The sequence below is a fragment of the Antennarius striatus genome, chromosome 16 (assembly GCF_040054535.1).
Source record: "Antennarius striatus isolate MH-2024 chromosome 16, ASM4005453v1, whole genome shotgun sequence".
Lineage (NCBI taxonomy): Eukaryota > Metazoa > Chordata > Actinopteri > Lophiiformes > Antennariidae > Antennarius > Antennarius striatus.
In genome coordinates this window covers 18,804,604-18,825,135 of record NC_090791.1, presented here as the reverse complement: position 1 = coordinate 18,825,135, position 20,532 = coordinate 18,804,604, and the positions used below count along the sequence as shown (strand labels likewise).

At 40.1% G+C, this 20,532-nt stretch overlaps 1 protein-coding gene across 2 annotated transcripts; it reads right to left on the bottom strand.

The window, feature by feature from the left end:
• Window positions 1-3,410: 3,410 nt before the first annotated feature.
• Window positions 3,411-18,940, bottom strand: rcn3 (reticulocalbin 3, EF-hand calcium binding domain). Of its 2 annotated transcripts, none has more exons than XM_068337769.1 (8): window positions 18,895-18,940; window positions 17,446-17,695; window positions 12,046-12,239; window positions 11,448-11,620; window positions 11,040-11,100; window positions 10,872-10,963; window positions 8,932-9,039; window positions 3,411-3,994 (listed from the first exon to the last, which is right to left on the bottom strand). In XM_068337769.1, exons 2-8 carry the CDS (start codon window positions 17,661-17,663, stop codon window positions 3,887-3,889), a joined length of 954 nt encoding a protein of 317 aa, XP_068193870.1. In that variant the 5' UTR covers window positions 17,664-17,695; window positions 18,895-18,940; the 3' UTR covers window positions 3,411-3,886. The 2 variants fall into 2 exon arrangements, with proteins under 2 accessions (XP_068193870.1, XP_068193869.1); XM_068337768.1 differs by lacking the exon at window positions 3,411-3,994 and adding an exon at window positions 7,343-8,051.
• Between the last annotated feature and the right edge of the window lie 1,592 nt (window positions 18,941-20,532).

Genomic DNA, 20,532 nt, shown 5'->3' with positions numbered 1-20,532 from the left:
TGGGTGTTGTTTCTCTTTAACACTTTGAGACCGTCTCTCTGGAAGGATTATCGAAGTTTGTCTCAACTTCTAAACCTACTACATGCCTCTTGGACCCTCTCCCAGCTAAACTTGTTCAAGAATTATGGCCATTGCTGGACCTTACTATGTTAAATGTAGTTAATCTTTCTCTTGCAACTGGTGTTGTTCCCATTAGCTTTAAGTCGAACGTAGTTAAACATCTGCTTAAAAAGCCACATCTTGACCAAGAGTCTTTAAATAATTATAGACCAGTTTTCTAACCTTCCATTCTTATCTAAAGTACTAGAAAGGGTAGTATCTCAACAGCTCTTAGATTATTTATCATTAAGTGGTCTTTTCGAACCATTCCAATCAGCTTTTCGGGCCTGCCATTCCATTGAAACAGCACTTACCAAAGTTGTAAATTATCTCCTATTAAATATGGACTCTGATGCCACTTCTGTTCTCTTACTTTTTGATCTTAGTGCAGCATTTGACACTATAGATCACTGTATACTCCTTGACCGACTGGAGAGGCAGTTTGGTGTCTGTGAGTTAGCTCTTGCTTGGTTAAAATCTTATCTATCTGATAGGACAAAATGTGTCTCCTACAATATAAAACGTCCACCTTCTCCGACGTCAAATATGACGTACCTCAGGGGTCTGTACTTGGTCCTCTGTTATTCTCCCTGTATGTTGCACCTCTTGGTCAAATTATATAGAGCTTTGGAATAAGTTTCCGTTGTTATGCTGATGACACACAACTCTACATGCCCAATACAGTAGATGATCGATCTGAATTAATTAAACTAGAGTCCTGTCTTTCTGCCGTGAATAGTTGGATGTCTAGTAATTTCTTGCTCCTAAACCCAGACAAAACAGAGATGTTAATCATTGGCCCTGCCCGACATAGAAAAAACAGTTTTAACAACTAACAATATCTGTAGATTAACTGTTTGATAACCCCAAAGTTCAACAGTCAAGAATCTTGGAGTAATGTTAGATTCAACTCTCTCCTTTGACCAGCATATTAAAGAGGTGACACAGATCGCCTTCTTTCATCTACGTAATATCTACAAAATTAGGTCCTCTCTAGCTATGTGTGGCCGTGCTAAGCAACTGAGAACTCAGAAAGTTCAGGAACAGTAAATAACCAAATTGTAAGATTTGTTTAAGTTGGTGAACAGGCCACAAATATTTTTAAAAAATTGGACAAGCGACGGTCCAATAATGGGCAGAGACAAAGTTCTTCCCCCAAGACTAAAAACTTAATTAAAAGAGAGTAAAAAGAACAAGAATGCCAAGAGACCTATCAGACCTATCAGGTCTGCATGAGCACTGCAGGACGACCAGGATGACTGTAATTAGGGAGCCAATCGAGGCCGGAGCACTCACCCAGCTCCGCGCCCAACACTCACACTCACACAGCAAACAACCAAAAAGACAAGGAGTAAAGTGTAAAATGTGAAGGCTGTGTAAAAACCACTACACACAAATTAAGGGGAGTGTGGAGCTGAAGTGAAGGACCCCGACCACCGATGACTCCACCGTCCAAAACAACTCCCTGGCACCGGCCTCGCAGCACTCATGCAACAGACAGAGCAATTAAAAACATGTTAAAAGCTAGCAGGACTGCTGCAACAGTACTGTTTGTTGTCTTGGGGGAAAATACAAGCCCAGAATAAAAACAAGGAGTATAAAAGGGCACAAAAGCCTAACCAATAAAATCAAATAAAATAAAACAATTAAAACCAACAATGAAACCAAACTATAAAAACAAAACAGCAGTGGCAGTCTGTCTCCTGTGGAAAAATCCTCTCCAGGAATCCACCTGTGTGGGCATGAGGGAAGTCCCTGAACAAAACGACAGCATGTGTAGTAGTCAACTCCTAGCCAGAAAGGAAGCATAGTGGCACCTTATACCAATTTCTGGCTGATTGGTAGGAGGAGCTGACTGCTACCCAACTCTGGTGACCCAGGAGGGACATTTTCTACTGGTCACATTCAGCTCACATCCTACCTGTGGAGCATACCCATTAAACATTACACCTTCGACTTCTAGCTTCAGACTCGTCACTCTACCTGACACTCTTTTTTACCTCTAGGACGTTGCTAACTAACTCCTCCTTCAAGATAACTCCTTCTCCATTTCTCTTCCTATCTACAGCATGATAGAACAGCTTGAACCCTGCTTCTAAACTTCTAACCTTGCTACCTTTCCACTTGGTCTCCTGGACACACAGTATGTCTACCATCTTCCTCTATATCATGTCAACCAACTCTCTAACTTTTCCTGTCATAGTTCCAACATTCAACGTCCCTACTCTCAGTCCTATACTCTTGGCATTCCTTATCTCTCTGACAATACTAAATTTTCAAATATTTTCACACAAGGGTTTAAGAAAATTAACATTTTTCTCCCTCAAATACCCATGGTAAAACAAGATGCCCTGATTCCCCCTTTTAAATTTAGAAGACCACACTATATTCCCAAGGACATGCTTAACACTGCTACGTTGGACCTGATTGGACTGAGTAGGAATTTTACCCCAAACTTGGATTATTTTTCCAAACCCAAGTAGGATTCATTTGACAGAAAGCTTTTACTATTTAATGATTTTCCCCTTGCTCACACTTAAGTTTGTTCTCAGATAACGAGACAACTGAGTCCATCCATCCATCCATCCATCCATCCATCCATCCATCTTCAACCGTTTATCTGGCGCTGGGTCAACAGTCTCAGGAGGTTATGCCCATACTTCTCTCTCCTCAGACATCTCTTCCAGCTACTCCGGGGGGATCCCGAGGCATTCCCAGGCCAGCCGAGAAACATAGTCCCTCCAGCATGTCCTAGGTCTTCCCCGAGGTCTCCTCCCGTTAGGAAAGCGTTCAGGAGGCATCTGGAACAGATACCCGAGCCACCGCAGCTGGCTCCACTCGAGGTGGGGGAGCAGCGGCTCTACTCTGAGCTCCTCTCTGGTGACTAAGCTCCTCTCTCTATCTCTAAGGGTGCGCCCAGCAACTCTGAGGAAACTCATTTCAGCCATTGGTGTCCGGTATCATGTCCTTTCGGTCATGACCCAAAGCTCATGACTATAGGTGAGAGTAGGAACCTAGATCGACTGATAAGTAGAGAGCTTCATCTTACGACTCAGCTCCTTCTTCACCATGACAGACGTATGCAGTGACCGCATCACTGCGGAAGATGCGCCAATCTGTCTGTCAATCTCACGTTCCATCCTTCCCTCATTCATGAACAAGACCCCAAGATACTTAAAATCAATTTTGACTCGTCCTTTTATACATGCAATGTATATTTAGTATATGTCTATGAATTTATCAAACCTGGGTACAAATATTTTTTCCAATATTTTTTAAAATTGCAAACTCAAGGCATAAACACATTCATGTACAATTTTAAAATTAAATGTCCTTTATTTCCATTTTTATTTCCATTTTTATATTCTCAAGTAAATATCTGTTGAAAACAATAAATTACATAATATATAAATGGTTCCAAATCCAATTCAATTATATTATTAACTTGCATCATGTGTATCTGCAGTCAGTTGATCCTGCACTTGCACATGTGTTGACAATATTCAGTGTTTCTTCTTTTTCTACCTTTCGAGAGAAACATTATCAATTATTACTCTTTCATCTGAAATGTATTTTAATTTTTTTGGTATCTTTGCTGCAAGACTAGTTCCTACATTTCTACAAAAGTATCCATATTCAGTGACAAACATATGCCAGTTGGTGCATGTACCTTGAAAATCCTGCTGATGTCACAACTGACTTTTGGATATTCTAAAATAAATTTCATAATAGACAGTGCTGCACATGACAATTAAAGAAAACAATTAAAGGTAACAATTCCAGCTTTTCACAATTCATCATGGCCGTCCATCCTCATTGCTCCATAGTCGGTGATGGTGCAGGTCTTCACGTAGTCCATTTTGGCAAGTAGCTCAGAAAGTGTCAGTTGGCCATCCTAACATAGACAGCATGGAAATAAGGAAATAAAAGTGTGCATGTGTGGCCTTTTTAAATGTCATAAAAGAATTATGCTACCATGGAGACTAGAAATGGTAAATGTTTTTTATGATGTTTCAATTGAGGGTGATGCTAGAACACCATAAAGTGAACATGATAATACATGTAAAACTTTACTTTCAGCCACATCTCCAGTGACAAGATCTGTACTTCTAAATTACGATTCACACAAAGGAATTGCTCCAACTGAAACTTTTAAATAGCTTGAGGGTGTTCAAGATTACTGTGGGCCACACATAAATATGATGTGGATATGATAAAGAATGCACCATCATTGATAATTCACCAAAATAAATTTTTTTGCAAAAAGAATCTGCTTTGTTTAGCAATACAGTAATCAAATGTTACTTGCGGTTAATGCGTTACAGGACCACCCACAAAAAACAAAATTTTGCAATATAGCGACAAACTCTTTATTTTATTACTTACGGTAGATTAAACGTTTATGAACCCTCCCCATACTGATATCAAACCACCTTATATCTGTATTTCCTTGTTCCACATGTTTATAGATTGTTTGAAGTGTTGCAAAGTGTTTAATACACAGAAGTGCGCTGCGTTCCGAGACTTATGGAATGCAGAGCACTTCCCGATGCTGTCAGCCAATAGCATGCGTATACAGTATCATGCCCCTACCTACTAAAAATCCGCAACGTAGTGAAGCCGGGCATGTTGAAGCATGAATACGCGCAGGATTACCGTATTTTGCATGGTCCCAAATGGAACCCTTGCTTTCCACTTTTTTTTTTTCATGTTGCAATAAACTGATGGTAGGGATAACCTGTTTAATGGAGAGAAATGACAAAAGAGAAACTCGGCAGTAAAATCTGTTGTCATCAGCAGAATTTCAGCAGTACTGTACTGTATAAATACAAATAAGAAGGTAGGTTGTGGCTTAGGTGGCAGTATCCCCAGTCTACATGTTGAAACATCCTTGAGGAAGGACACTGATGATATTGCCCAGTGTTTAACTGGAAATTCACTCACCATCTATTACACAATGGCAAAATTGATCTCCAATGCGCTTCTTGACATAATGTTGACGATGTTCATGACTGGCTACTGTTTGCATGATTTGACATACTATGACATAGATGGTCACTTTGTTTCCCCAATTTTATTTTACTGTCAATTTTATTCCATGTACACTCTCTCTTACATTACTCTATACAGTATATCATATTTTACTTCAATTAATTTCTCTAAACTGTAGAGACTGGGTATCACAGTGGCGTGGTGGGTAGCGATGTTGCCAAAGTGGCTCCAGGTTCGAGTCTGGCTCTGTGTGGAGTTTGTATGTTCTCATGGAGAAATCTGTGGGGGTTTTCTCCAGGTTCTCCGGCTTCCTCCCACCTCAATCTCTCTGGGCAAAGTCACAGAGGTAGTTAAACAACTTCACTGTGGCAAAGCCCTGGGTCTTGATGAGATTCGCCCGAAAATGGTGGATGTTGAGGGGCTGTCATGGATCACATGCCTCTTTAACAGCGCGTGGAAGTCTGGGACAGTGCCGAAAGAGTGGCAGACTTGGGTGATAGTTCCTCTTTTTAAAAAGGGGGACCAGAGGGTGTGTGCCAACTACAGGGGCATCACACTCCTCAGGCTCCCTGGGAAAGTTTACTCCAATGTGCTGGAAAGGAGGGTCCGGCCGATTGTCGAACCTCAGATTGAGGAGGAACAATGTGGGTACCGTCCTGGTCGTGGAACAACGGACCAGTTCTTTACTCTCGCAGGGATCCTAGAGGGAGCTTGGGAGTATGCCCATCCAGCCTACATGTGTTTTGTGGACTTCATACAATCGGGTCCCCATGGACTTACTGTGGGAGGTACTGCGGGAGTATGGGGTGAGGGTCCTCTCCTCAGGGCCATCCAATCCCTGTACGCCCAAAGTGAGAGTTGTGTTCAGATTCTCAGCAGGAAGTCAGACTTGTTCCGAGTGGCTGTTGGCCTTCGCCAGGGCTGCGCTTTATCACCAATTCTGTTTGTGATTTTCATGGACAGGATATCGAGACGTAGTCGTGATGAGGAGGGTTTAGTTTGTTGAGCTGAGGATCACATCGCTGCTTTCTGGCAGATGATGTGGTCCTGTTTGCGTCATCGGCCTGCGACCTGCCGCACTCACTGTTCCGGTTTGCAGTCGCGTATGAAGCGGCGGGAGTGGGAATCAACACTTCCAATTTTGAGGCCATGGTTCTTAGCAGGAAGCTGGTGGACTGCCTTCTCCGAGTGGGGAATGAGGTTCTTCCCCAAGTGAAGGAGTTTAAGTATCCTGGTGTGTTTTTCACAAGTGAGGGGACAATGGAACATAAGATTGGATGAAGAATTAAGGCAGTTGGAGCGGTATTGCAGTCCCTTTAATGCAATGTTGCAACAAAGAGCGAGATGAGCGAAGAGGGAAAACTCTCCATCTACCGTTCAGTCTTTGCTCCTACCCTCACCTATGGTCAAGAGCGATGGGTCATGACCAAAAGAATGAGATCACGGATACTAGCGGCCAAAATGGGCTTTCTCAGGCAGATAGCTGGTGTCTCCCTTAGAGACAGGGTGAGGAACACCTGAGAAAGAGTGGCCAATACAAATTTCTCCCCCCCAAAATTATATTCTGCAGATTACAAGGTGAAAGTAGTGAAATATTCAGCCAAAAACGGCAATTGAGCGGCAGAAATTAGTTATCTGAATATCTGTGAATAACTGAATAACACTGATGCAACTTGCTCCCGCTGCTTAACCACTTCTTAACTTTCTAACCTCTTAAATTATTTTATTGTTTATGATCTAACCGGACACTGCAATTGTTTTCACTGGGGTGCTTCACCATCCGCCGACACTACAGTTGTAAGCAGCGCTAGCACTGAACGCTTACTGATGGGCAAGGGTCATCTCATCCAGGACCTCCCTTACTGACCATGAAATAGATGTTCGAGATATGGCCAAAGCCCATTTCTCGATTAATAGGTGAATGCATCCACTACAAGTGGGTTTGTTAACATGTATTGTTTCAATACATCCCACCCCCCCCCCAAAAAAAAAAGGTGACTTACAGTCCAGTGCGACTTAAAACGGCTTTATTCTTCTTGGTTATGGATTTTTTGGCTGATGCGATTTATACTGCGGAGCGACTTTCATTGTACCTTTGGAAATATTGTCAACTTATGAAATATTGTTTTTAAACCTCTTCAGCATACTAAGTCACAAAAAGATAATGATATACAACTGATTATTTTTTTAAATGAGTAATTATATTGTAATAACACTGACTACAAGAGTGCTTTTGATAAAATTCAAACGCGTAGAAAAAGTACTTTATTAGAAATTCCAACTTATAAAAAACAAAGAAGTCATCTTTTGTCCTCTTCAATATTGTTTTCATACTTTCTAACATTATGTAAAGATTTTTGCAGCAAATGTTAATATCCTGGTGACTTACATTCCACAGACGTATTGAACCATGTTGTCTTAATTCATTCGTTTGTAATTTTATTTCAATTATTTGGGATATCCTATTTTAACAGACAATAACAGTAGTAATCTGTGGAGATATGCATCACTTAATTTAAAATTAAAGAAAAAAAATTGTGATGCACACCTCCACAGATTACTCCTATTGTTGTCTATTACTAATTCCAAAATATTTAAAATAAACTTACAAACATGTTAACACTGATGTTTTCTTTGAGCTCAAATTAATATGTGCATATGATCACCTGTATTTGTGTACAAAGTATATTTCTGTACTATGCTTGTGCAGATACGCAAGTCAACGTGTGTATATTTATTTGCCAAAAAGTCACTTCCCTAACGGAGTCCCATTGCAAACCCCAAAACTCAAACCCACTGTACCTGAATTTTCATACTAGTGTTACATAAAATGAAATTAGTTTCTGAGTGTATCAAAGTTCATCGTGACTCTTTGTTAAATCTTCCCCATAATTGGTTGCTTGGCTTCCCACAAACATATTCCAGTTGGCCAGAATCTCCTTCTTTGTTAATTTCTGGTCCTGTTGATCAATCCACCAGATTCCATCCAATATTGGTTTATGATTGAAAAGAAAGACAAGGAGGGGAAACATGGGACGATGAAACACATTAGTAAGAGACGGAAAAAGTTGTTAATAATTAATGCAGAATTACATCAATTAATCTTTTCACAAATGCGTCAAGGCAAAGGCAAACCCATTTCAGCAATAATATTACCACTAATAATTACAACATTAATAATGCTAATAATAATAACTAAAAATAATAATTAACAACTTTATGCATTACATTTATTATCTCTTAAAAAGTGCTGAGTTAGGCTCAATTAGTCATAAATGAGTTCCTTTGAAGAATGACAATCTATTTTTACTCTAATCAAACATGGGAGAACAAAACAGACCTCTGAAAACTGTCAATTTGCCAAATATAGTCGATAAATGGTACCTAAAATATTGGTAAAGGAATTAAGACCAAACTTTCTTAAACAATGGAAGACGTTGTCAGACAAAGTCGATCAGTCCAGCATACGAAGAAGAAATAATAGGACAATGTTTAGCAGTGAATTATGGCCCTGTCATTCCCATGTTGCCCTGTCTGATTTCCATTAAAAAAACAAACAACGACTTGACAAATATTTATCAAACAAAACAAAAAACTGAATTTTTCATTTTGGGATTAATAAAGTATCCATCTATCAATCTATCTAAACTTGATGGATGAGTTGTGCAGCAAAAAAAAAAAACCTTGAATAAGGGTGAATACTATAGAATGTTGGGGGGGGGGGGGGTTTGAGGATCGCAGCTGGTATTTTGTCTACATTTGTCATGAAGCTGGGTGGAAGTTGGGACATATAAAAGAGGATGTCATCAGATTTTGAAGTGTGTCGAAACTGGCACCTACCTTGTCAGTGTCTGTCTCATGGATCAAGTGTTTGGCTTCAGTGTCAGCATGATCAACTTCTCCTGGCAAAATCCAGGTGGCCACCTCACCAGCATCCAGGTAGCCATCCTGCAAAACAAGTATAAGTGTTACTTATTAAGAGACAAACCAATGCCCTGTATTAAGGATGAGAAGAAGGAAAGTAAGGGGAGGATTGTTCCACTTATATGCTTGCAGCAGAGAAAACAGCATACTGAACCGATTATTTTGTAATAAGCTGACAAGATTGCAGGAGACTGGACAGGATAGTGACAATTTGTAAATGGGAAAAATGTGTGAAAATGTTGTGCATACAATCCAACATTCATATTTTGATAAGAGATGCTTACAGGAGATTAACTTAAAAAAAGAACAAATTCACAGCAAATTTAGGTGCTTAGGTCCACACCTATTAAAGCATAAATGATACAAAAATTTTCTATCTCTGGTGATATAATTTATTTATACATCTAACTATAAATCTATCTAACTATACATCTAACTATATCTGTCAATAGCTGTCTGTTTATATTCAACTAATCTGTGATGTATCTCTCTGTTTATCCATCTGTCTATCTTTCTGATCCTGTGTAACCTAACACACTAATCCATGGCATTGGTCTACACTGGCAAATCTCTCAAAGCACATTGTAATGCAAGTTAGCATTCAGAGGTGGTGGCACAGGCTAAAATATGCACGGCGCCACCTTGCAACTTTTCAGGAGTGTTTGAATCATCCCGTCTCCATTTTTCTCTTAACCAAAGCTCATTTCCTTGTTAGGCCCCGTCCACACGATAACGGACTTTTTAAAAAACGGAACTTTTTAAAAACGCATCGAAAACGATTCCCGTCCACACGACAGCGTTTTTAAAAAAATCTCCGTCCGCATGTAAACGCACCAGTGCATTTTCGAAGACGGCTATAAGCATGCCAAACCATGTGGTGGCAGTATTGAGTCAAATTTTATCCAATAGGAATCCTCCGTGTTTTGTTGTCACAACACACTAAATATGATGTCACAGCGGTTTTTGTCGCAGGCAAGACGTCAGCGTTTTTAAAAAGTCGCGGATACGCCGTCCACACGACAATGCAGACCCAGCGTTTTTTAAAAAATCCACCTCGGCCAGCGTTTTTAAAAAGTTGCGTTTTCGTTCCGGATATCTGCGTTGTCGTGTGGACGGAAGGCGTAAACGCAAAAAAAAAGTCGCGTTTTTAAAATATCCGTTATTGTGTGGACGGGGCCTTAGAATACCCACGTACATTCTGAGTTACAGTATATACTGTAGTTACCATAGTTACATAGTGTCAGTCTATTAAATACTGCAAGTCTCATGTTTTCAGCTACTGGAAAGGTGAGGTAAGGCCCCACTAACAACCCCACCGTAAACTGTAGTACAGCGACCTTGTTCTTTGTGGTTAATAAGTTCCAGGAATCCGCGATTGAGATTGCAATCGATTTATCTTATTATTTACGGTAATTTAAACCTTTATGAAGCCTCTCCATACTGATGTTAAACCACCTCCTATTTGTTTTACCTTTTCCCACACTCTTACCGACTGTTAAAGCACTTTTGTGTCTCACGAATGTCCGAGACTCACGGAACGGAGCACACTACCCGAGTAGTCAGCCAATAGAATGCGCGTGTGGCATTACATGACTGCCTACTAAAATTCCGCGATGAGGTGGAGTCGGGAGTGTTAATTTGCAAATGCGCACTATATTGAGAATTGTTTGTTCTGAAAGATGTAGGGTTTAGGTATGTTTATTTTGGGGCAGTTTTCACCGGTACTACACAAAAACCAGCTTAGACAAAATGAGACAAAACTGTGTCTTTTGGCTGTTTGGTGGAATCCCACATGATACAGTGTTGATAATGAACACATCAAGAAACCTGATTTTGAACAGCAGAGAAGCGTTTACCTTGTTGGAGTCTCTGAACTCCAAGAAATGTTTCCTTTCTGTCTGGACCCAGTCAGGTTCACTTTCGCCATCCTCCATTGTGTACATATCACCTGTGGAGCAGCAGAAGTTCACTCACATGTACTCCATGGAGGAAGTTGATGTTTAGAAATAAAATGAGTCACCTACCAATGTATTCATTTATGCTGACCTTGCCATCCCCATCCTTATCAATATCTTCCATTGTTTCCTAAATGAGATAATGAATTAGTTTGAGGTGTTTTGAACAAGCACCAAGTCATATAATGATTTAATTATAGCACAGACTTACAATAAAATACATTTAACATTTGCCTGAAATTTTATGTTTTTCTGTAGCTCAGGATTAAAGTAATGACTGGGCTTGAGCTCTGACTCAATGTTGTACATGTTACATTATCTAAAAAAAGATAGAAAAATGTACATAAGCATCTATATCATGATTTCAGCTGCATTAACATACATACGCATGGGACAAAAGAAGTTTGCAAAGTGTTATTGATAAGCCACTATTGTAGCATTGCTAAATGGATATATTTTTCAGTCAGTGGATTCTACCTGCACCACCACATCTTTCATGTGATCAAACTCCTCAGGATGAAGGAATGCAGTGAACTCCTCACGTTTAGCAATCCCATCACCATCTCGATCGGCTGATTTGAAGCGCCTTTCATCCCTGATGAGCATGGATTTATAGGTAGCCTTATCTTCAATGTCATCAAACTCCTCATCTGAAATTAAGGTTAAATTTTCAGCACTACATACATGTTCTGAAGAGATAGACTTTTTTCAAGTATGTTTAACGGTAAGCACAGCAAGAAGGTCCAGCATTCAAAACCCCCTGAGGACCTGAGATCTTTCTGTGTGAAGTTTGAATGTTCTCCCAATATCTAGTTGGGTTCCCTCCAGGTACTGAGCAATGTCATAGCTTTTCCATTATGTTATTAATGTTTTACATTATATTACATATATTAAAATACACACATGCACCCGCACACACACACACACACACACACAACTAACGATAGGATACAAAACTTATGAATGCTAATTAAGCACAGTTCATGTGGTCTCTTCCATAACAAACAGTTTTTAGGACACAAGGCAGAAAAACATTCAGAAAAGTAATAAAATGAATACATTTAAAATATTTTACCCAGATAGTAGCCATAGGTGGTGTTTTTGTATTCCTCCCAGGCTATCATGTTATCTTTGTTCTTGTCATAGTCATCCCAGTGTTTGTTCACATTTTCCTCAATGTACCTCCTCTGCCGGTGTTTGATCCAATTATGTAGCTCTGTGTGGCTCACATAGCCATTCTTGTCAGTATCAATGCGGTCCACAATTTTTCTGTGGGTAAAGATTGAGCAGAGTTATGGTGTTAGCTGACACTAAAACCATGTTTCAACCAAGTTTAAATATATTATATATATTACACACACACACACACACACACACACACACACACACACACACACACACACTATAGTGGGAACCTGTGAAAATTCCACAATAAAACAATAACATCTGATTTCTTACCGAACATATGAAAACAAATGTATTGGTATTATAAACCAAGCACACCCAACATAGTGACAAATCAACGTGGTGACGTAACGACTTTGTGGTGGCAAATCATGGATTTTTTAGAGAAGTGATAGTTGTGATAGCTGACAACATGAACAGAACTGTATGTAGTTACTCAAAGAGCATTTTTGTAAGATGCCCGAGGAGCATTTTGGATACTGCATCGATTGTCCAATTCCAAACAAAAACCACAGCTTGACAGACTGTTGGTGCTAGCCAGCTAGTTTCACCCATACATTGTTGCCGTTTTCTGTTTGGTGTCTGCTATTTGGACTCTGCTCAAAAACATGAAAATTGCCTGAACAGTTATGAAACTCTAAAATTATGTTAACTGGGAAGTCCATGTAGTTAGTGATGGGCAGATGAAGCCCTATGAACCATTGAAGCTTTTCATCCTAATCGGTTCACTGCGGTTCGAGGCCTCTTGAGGCTTCATTTAAAGAAGAAAAGGGGAGGCAGAGTGACGGGTTGCGCATGGGGGATCACGCCCAATCAGCGTCTTGTGGGGGGTATGGCGCCTGGCTCAAGGGCGCCTCAAGGCTCACCTCCCAGCAGTGGCTGGGAGGTGAGCAGACACCAATGGCTGGGCGATCTGTCTTCAAGATGTCTGCTCTACTGCTGAGGCATTGCCGCCCCGCCCCCGGAGCCACTGCCGCTCTAGTACGACTAAATTTGGAGTGTGTGGCATTTTGCAGAAAGCCTGTGAATAAAACTGTCAGCAAAACAAGGAAGTATTTAAAACATGTATATTTTAATGATGGCAGTACACTGTGTATGTGTATAAATAAATCTATTAATAATTCCTGTAGGGAAATTACTTTTGTTTAACTCCAAATGCGTCCACACATATACAGCACACACACACACACACACACACACACACACACACACACACACACACACACACACACACACACACACACACACACACACACACACACACACACACACAAAATGTCAGTATTGAAAATGATCATTCGGACATGGCAAAATTAAAATACAGTAAACATGTACAGTGAGGGGAGGGTGGTTGGGGTTGGGGTATGGACAATGATTGTGCTTTTGTAACGTTGACGTATAGCCTGGGATTATGCTTTGGTCATATCATTGGTTTCTATTTAAAAACAACATTTTTGTCCACTATGACAGGTCTTGGGTGATTTCTTATTTTTTGACAATATTTCCCCTGCTTTAGAAAACACCCACCTCATATCGCTGTCAAAACTCGCGGCACAAACCGAACAACTACCTGAATCAGGCCATGTCCACACGTAGCCGCATAAGTGCGTTGGATAAACACGTTTATAAGCAGAACAACTCCAAGAACGTGACCGGAATGCCTTGCCTACTGGTGGGAAAACACAGTGATGACCTCCATCAGAGTTCTCCCACCAGCAGTCTGACCCAGAACTTGCGTCGGCAAGGAACATGAATCAATGAATGATGAGTGAATGAATGAATAAATATAGAAACTTTATGATTCATAAAGAGAGAAACATACAAACAAATATCTAACTGTCAATCATGTTTATCAATGTGTCTCTCGATGTGGAGCTGTTATACGTCAGAAAATAACCAATTTTAACTCCGTCCATTCTGTCTGTACATGTAGAGATGGGTCAGCAGTTTTCGTCGCAGGAAGATGCCCCCCGATAGAAAACGTTTTGCTTACACACATGACACATGAGTTTATATTATATATATATATACATATATATAATCAGTGACATGCGGTGAGGTTCATGGCTGGTGAGGCACTGATCTCATCATAATTAGATTTACAAACATATGAACCTACAGTGTAGCTTATTCACCATTTAATTATCAACAATGAGTGGGTTATTTTTAAAGTTTCAGAGCAGAATTATTCACACGTACAAACTGTAACACACAAATAAGCACATCTGATTAAAAAATATGTTATGTTGTTACCTACATGTTTGTTTATATGTTATGTTTACTTATAAATGAAGTCCATGCGCCGCTCCTTCTTCAAAAGCAGCAAAAAAAATTATATTGCACGGAAGGCGAGCGGAAAACAGATGAATGGCTGTAGTTTACTGTCACTTCTTCCACGGCCGAGGAAGAAGACTCCTCAGCTGACTCCCTGGGATCACCAGCGCCCTCTACCAATGAGGCACGACAGCATCGTGCCTTAGATAGAGCCTTATCCCAGTGGTTTCAGAACCGCCCAACTCAAGAAAGATGTTACACTCATGCAGTTGTTGACAAAAAACACTGTACATTATATAAATTAGCTAAATTATAGAAATTAACTTCATAGAGCTAACGTGTTTGAACATTTTAATAGCGACATAGCATTACGGTCTTACTGTATAGCATAGCAGCACAGCGAGCCGAGCCATTGCGCAATCTATGGTGACGCTCGGCGGACTGATGCCTCACCGCAGCTCTCTTCCCCGATTGTAGCGGTATGGGTGAAAATTCAGCAATTTTGAGTAAAAATAATCTAAAATTGGTGATGTTGAATAGAAAGTAACTTTATAATACGCATCACTGGTTAAATATAAGCATTTAATTTATGTCTTCCATTTTTCATTTTTTTTGTCATTATGGCAGATGACCGCACATTTCTGATATATAAGAGAGAGAGAGAGAGAGAGAGAGAGAGAGAGAGAGAGAGAGAGAGAGAGAGAGAGATCTCCAGAATGCTGGCCTTCAGGGCAGAATGGCAAAGACATTGCCATATCTGAGACTGGCCAATAAAAGAAAAAGATTAATATGGGCAAAAGAACACAGACATTGGACAGAGGAAGATTGGAAAAAAGTGTTATGGACGGACAAATCGAAGTTTGAGGTGTCGCCTCTTCACTGTGGATGTTGACACTGGCATTTTGCGGGTACTATTTAATGAAGCTGCCAGTTGAGTACCTGTGAGGCGTCTATTTGTCAAACTAGAGACTCTAATGTACTTATCTTCTTGCTCAGTTGTGCAGTGGGGCCTCCCACTTCTCTTTCTACTCTGGTTAGAGCCTGTTTGTGCTGTTCTCTGAAGGGAGTAGTACACACCGTTGTAAGAAATCTTCAGTTTTTTGGCAATTTCTCATATGGAATAGCCTTTATTTCTAAGAACAAGTATAGACTGTCGAGTTTCACATGAAAGTTCTCTTTTTCTAGCCATTTTGAGTATTTAATTGATCCCACAAATGTGATGCTCCAGATACTCAACCTGCTCAAAGGAAGGTCAGTTTTATAGTTTCTCTAATCAGCTAAACTGTTTTCAGATGTGCTAATATGGTTGCACAAGGGTTTTCTAATCATCCATTAGCCTTCTCATGCAATGAGCAAAGACATGATACCATTAGAACACTGGAGTGATAGTTGCTGGAAATGGTCCTCTATGCACCAATGTAGATATTGCACAAAAAAACAGACATTTGCAGCTAGAATAGTCATTTACCACATAAACAATGTATAAAATGTATTTCTGATTAGTTTAAAGTTATCTTCATTGAAAAAAACAGTGCTTTTCTTTCAAAAATAAGGACATTTCAAAGTGACCCAAACTTTTGAAAGGTAGTGTATATGTTTTATGTACATATGTTTTAGCTATGATTGGAACTAACTAGTTTTGAACTACGGTTTTGAACTAGGTTTTAAACTAACTAGCTTTTGAACTAGCTAACTAGGTTTTTGTCAACTAGGTTTTGAAATAACTAACTAACTAGGTTTTAAAGTAACTACAGTAATCCCTCGTGACTTGCAGTGTTGGCCCGCAAAAAACAAAATTCCGCAATATAGTAACAAACTATTTTATTATTTCCGGTAATTTAAACGTTTATGAACCCTCCCATACTGATATTACACCACCTTATATCTGTATTACCTTTTCCTACATTTTTATAGACTGCTTAAAACACTTTTAAGCGTTTCTTTAATACACGGAAGTGCTCTACGTTCCGAGACTCACGGAATGCATCGCACTTCCGTACACTGTCAACCAATAGCATGCGCGTATGGTATCATGTGATCACCAACTAAAAATGTAGTGAAGTCTTGCATCTTGAAGCGCAAAAAGTTCAACTGACCAACTAATTAACCCATTAGGTTTTGAGCAACTTAGGTTCTACACTAACTAGGTTTTAGGCCCCGTCCACATGATAACGGATTTTTTTAAAAACGAAACTTTTTCAAAACGCATCGAAAACGATTCCTGTCCACACGACAGCGTTTTTAAAAAAATCTCCGTCCACACGTAAACGCAGCAGTGCGTTCTCAAAGACTGCTATAAGCATGCCAAACCATGTGGTGGCAGTATTGAGTCAAATTTTATCCAACAGGAATCCTCCATGTTTTGTTGTCACAACACACCGGCCCATAAATATGACGTCACAGCAGTTTTCGTCACAGGCAAGACGTCAGCGTTTTTAAAAAGTCGCAGATACGCCGTCCAAACGACAACACAGACCCAGCGTTTTTTTAAAAATCCACCTCGGCCAGCGTTTTTAAAAAGTTGCGTTTTCGTTCCGGATATCTGCGTTGTCGTGTGGATGGAAGGCGTAAACACAACAAAAAAGTTGTGTTTTTAAAATATCCGTTATCGTGTGGACGGGGCCTTAGACTAAGTAGGTTTTGAACTAACTCACTTGGTTCTGAATAAACTGGGTTTTAAATTATTTTTTAACATAAACATTGTATTTATATTTATGTTACTATTAATTATTTATATTTATTGTTTAAAATTACACTGTTACATTGATGATGTATGTTTTACACAGTATCCTGCTTAATATGCTTTCAAATGCCCCTTGGGGACTAATAAGGTTTTTTGAATTGAATTTGAATTGAACTGAATAAATTCCTGTATCTGTTGAAAGCCTAAACTTCAGACTTGTAACAGCCCATGACATTTTCGTTCAAAAACTAAAAAGCTAAAAAATTAAGCCAAAAGAATAGACAAATAAAAACACACAAGTCAAAATTGTTGTAAATAAACAATAAAACTTACGCTAATTTATCTTTGCTCTCCTCTGGTGTCAGCTGGTCAAACGTCTTTGCCTCCTCTTTGCCAAGAAAGGCTTCATGGTCATACTGGAAGCTGTGATCATCGTTGTGAATGCGATCACTCAAATCAGCATGGTGATGGATTCGTTTCTCCTGAGCTGGTACAGCAAGGGCTACAACAAGCATGGTACAGACCAACGCCAGCAACTTCAGCAGCGTCATTATAGACTGGGAAGTTTTTGGTGGAGAGAAAACTGGGAAAAATCGCAAAAAACAGTCATTTATCTGGATACATTAAAATGGTCAAAGACAGACAGATGGATGGACGGACTGACTTACTTACTGTATTTACTTTAATGATCCCAAACTGGGAAATTTTAAAAAAGTATCTTTATCTATAAAAAGTCTAAATCTAAAAATATTCTACTGTTCACATTTGAAAAAAGTAAAAATCACAAAATCAAAACTTCAAACATGACATCAGAAGACTGCAGAACAGTTAGCAAAAGATTAACTACTGTAGGCTGAATGGTGGGGCAAGTGGGTAGCACTGTTGCCCCCATGCACTGTTCTCTCTGGGTTCTCCGATTTCCACACCATCCAAAAACATACACTTCATGCGAATTGGCCGTTGTCAAATTGCCTGTAGGTGTGTGTGTGTGTCTCTATGTGGCTCCACAGTCCACTGGTGTCGTGTCCAGAGTGTACACTGGCTCACGCATGCAGTCCGCTGGGATAGGCTCCAGCAACGCCATGACCCGCGACAGCGGAAGAAGCGGGTATTGAAGATGAGTGAATGAACGAATGAATAAGCGACTATAGCTTAGAGCGCCCCCAATGGTCAAAGTAACACACTTCACTTTCCTGCTGACAGCTAACGTGTCATTCAGATTCATCTTATCTCAGTTACTCGTCTTCCCAACACGTCTGCTGGCAGTACTATTGTCTTTATGAGCCTGAAGTTCACTTTGGACAGCAAAATTATACACTTGCATGAAGTTGTATGACACTTTTAACTTAATACCTACTGCACCTCCTACAATGAAATCCTAGTTATCACAAATAACTTATTAGTTCGTATGAAACGTATCTACCTCAGAAGAAGAAGAAAAATAATTAAACCATTCATCTGAATACTAGTTGACTATTACAGTATGCTTGGACATGACTGAGGAGCAGCTGGATTTATGAAACGTTTTATACATAGAATCAATTCCACATTAATTCCAACATTTTTTTTAACTGGCTGGATGATGGGAGAAACTTCACGTAAACGCCGCTACACGGGATGGCACAACATCACGCGAAAGAACGTGTTGCGTTCCGATTTCCACCACAACAAGAACCTACACGCGTCCCCTTTTCAAGTCACAGATACATGCGGTTGATTTAAAATGGGACGTAAACCAGTTCCGTTCTACAACATTGAGTTGGAGACGAGATAAAGACTCACCAGCCGCAGTAGGACCACACACCGCCCCTTTCGGTCTGAACGATGTCCGCGCCGCGAGCCTGCACGATATGTGGGGGCGGGATCACTTTGTCAGATACCCATTCACCAACGGCGTGCACTGGATTCTAACCAATACAAAGTACGCTACGATCATGAATTCTACGGTAAAGCCTCATTGGCTGTTAACCGCCACGTTGTCACGCACCCACCATGACTGCAAGGAAGGAGTGATGCCTAAGTAAAACTGTCACGTAGTGATAAGACAAAATATGAAGCTATTATATCAACAAAATGTGATGTACTTTCAGATGTACCTAAAGCAGTGGATAACAAAGTAATATTTACACACTGCATTGAGGAAAGGTCAATTCTGCACGTGAATGTTATTTTTACTAAATATGATCACATGTAGACCTTATTTTGTTTTGCATGTATGATTTTCCAATCATGCTTAAGTATTTTGTAAAAATCAACTTCTTTCATGGGAAGAAATTGGTCCCACATTTAAGGCTAGCTTTAAGACTTTCGTCTTTGTCAAAGCTTATAATGTAGTTAGGTTAGGTGAATCACGATCAACCTTATGTTGCCATTGGCCCAGACAGCCAGGGACTTCCTGGGTTGCATCAAGCCCATCTCTCTTGTCATCTGTTTGCATTCATGTCTCATGTTACTAACTCGACTTCTCACCCTGGAGTTTCTATGCTTTCTAGTTTTGCAGGTTTACGTGGACATTACACCCGCTGCACTCCTGGCTGTCAACTCCTGCAACAACTACAACCGTTATTAAGAGCAGATCCTGGTCACTGTGGTGAGGAGCAGGTTTTGTTGCACGGATTTTGCTGAGGGCAACTATAGTCCTGTCACGGACCAACATCCTTCATACACATTTTCTAAACTTGAATGCATCAGAATGTTCTGTTCTGTTTTGCAAAATCTATAACTGGGCAGCAGCAACTGGGTAACAGCAGCTCAGTCTACAAGTGTTTGGTTTGGGTGTAGGGTGGTTGATGCAGGTCCATCATGGACTAAATTAAGAATAGCGAACTGGTAGCTGGAGAGGTGTCAGTTCACCTTCTGAGCACTGCCAATGTGTCCTTGAGCATGGCAGTCACCCCAAAAAACCAATTCCATAGTGATGACATGTGGCGGCCCTTCACTACATATCTCTCTATCATTGCATGTCTACGGGCACTTCGTGTGTGTGTGTGTGTGTGTGTGTGTGTGTGTGTGTGTGTGTGTGCGCGCGCGCGTGTGTGTGTGCGTGTGTGTGTGTGTGTGTGTGTGTGTGTGTGTGTGTGTGTGTGTTTTTTTGCTCTGGCCTGTATGTGTGTTTAATATATGCAATGTAAAAATAATTAAGGGGGTTAATTGAGAATCTGACATCTTGTGGCTCTTTTTTGTTTTGGGACATTGATTCCGTACCAGTCCATCCTGAAACAGGGAGCCCTCTTCTGTGGCTAATGTCATCCTCTGTTAAAAAATTTTTTTTTTCATTTTGGGTAGTTCCCTACTCAAAATGAGGTTGTAATTTTGGGCTGTATACATAATATTTGTTTGAATTTGAGTTTTTGAAAGGCCAGGCAGGAGGCCTGGAGGAAGACCAAAGAGGAGGTTTATGGATGTAGTGAAAGAGGACAT

Excerpts from the sequence above, each read along its gene's own strand:
- rcn3 (XM_068337769.1), bottom strand. The coding sequence starts at position 17,663 with ATGACGCTGCTGAAGTTGCTGGCGTTGGTCTGTACCATGCTTGTTGTA. Across the intron at positions 12,240-17,445 it reads GAGAGCAAAGATAAATTAGC|AAAAATTGTGGACCGCATTG; the intron begins GTAAGTTTTATT and ends CTTTACCCACAG. Across the intron at positions 11,621-12,045 it reads CACCTATGGCTACTATCTGG|ATGAGGAGTTTGATGACATT; the intron begins GTAAAATATTTT and ends CCTTAATTTCAG.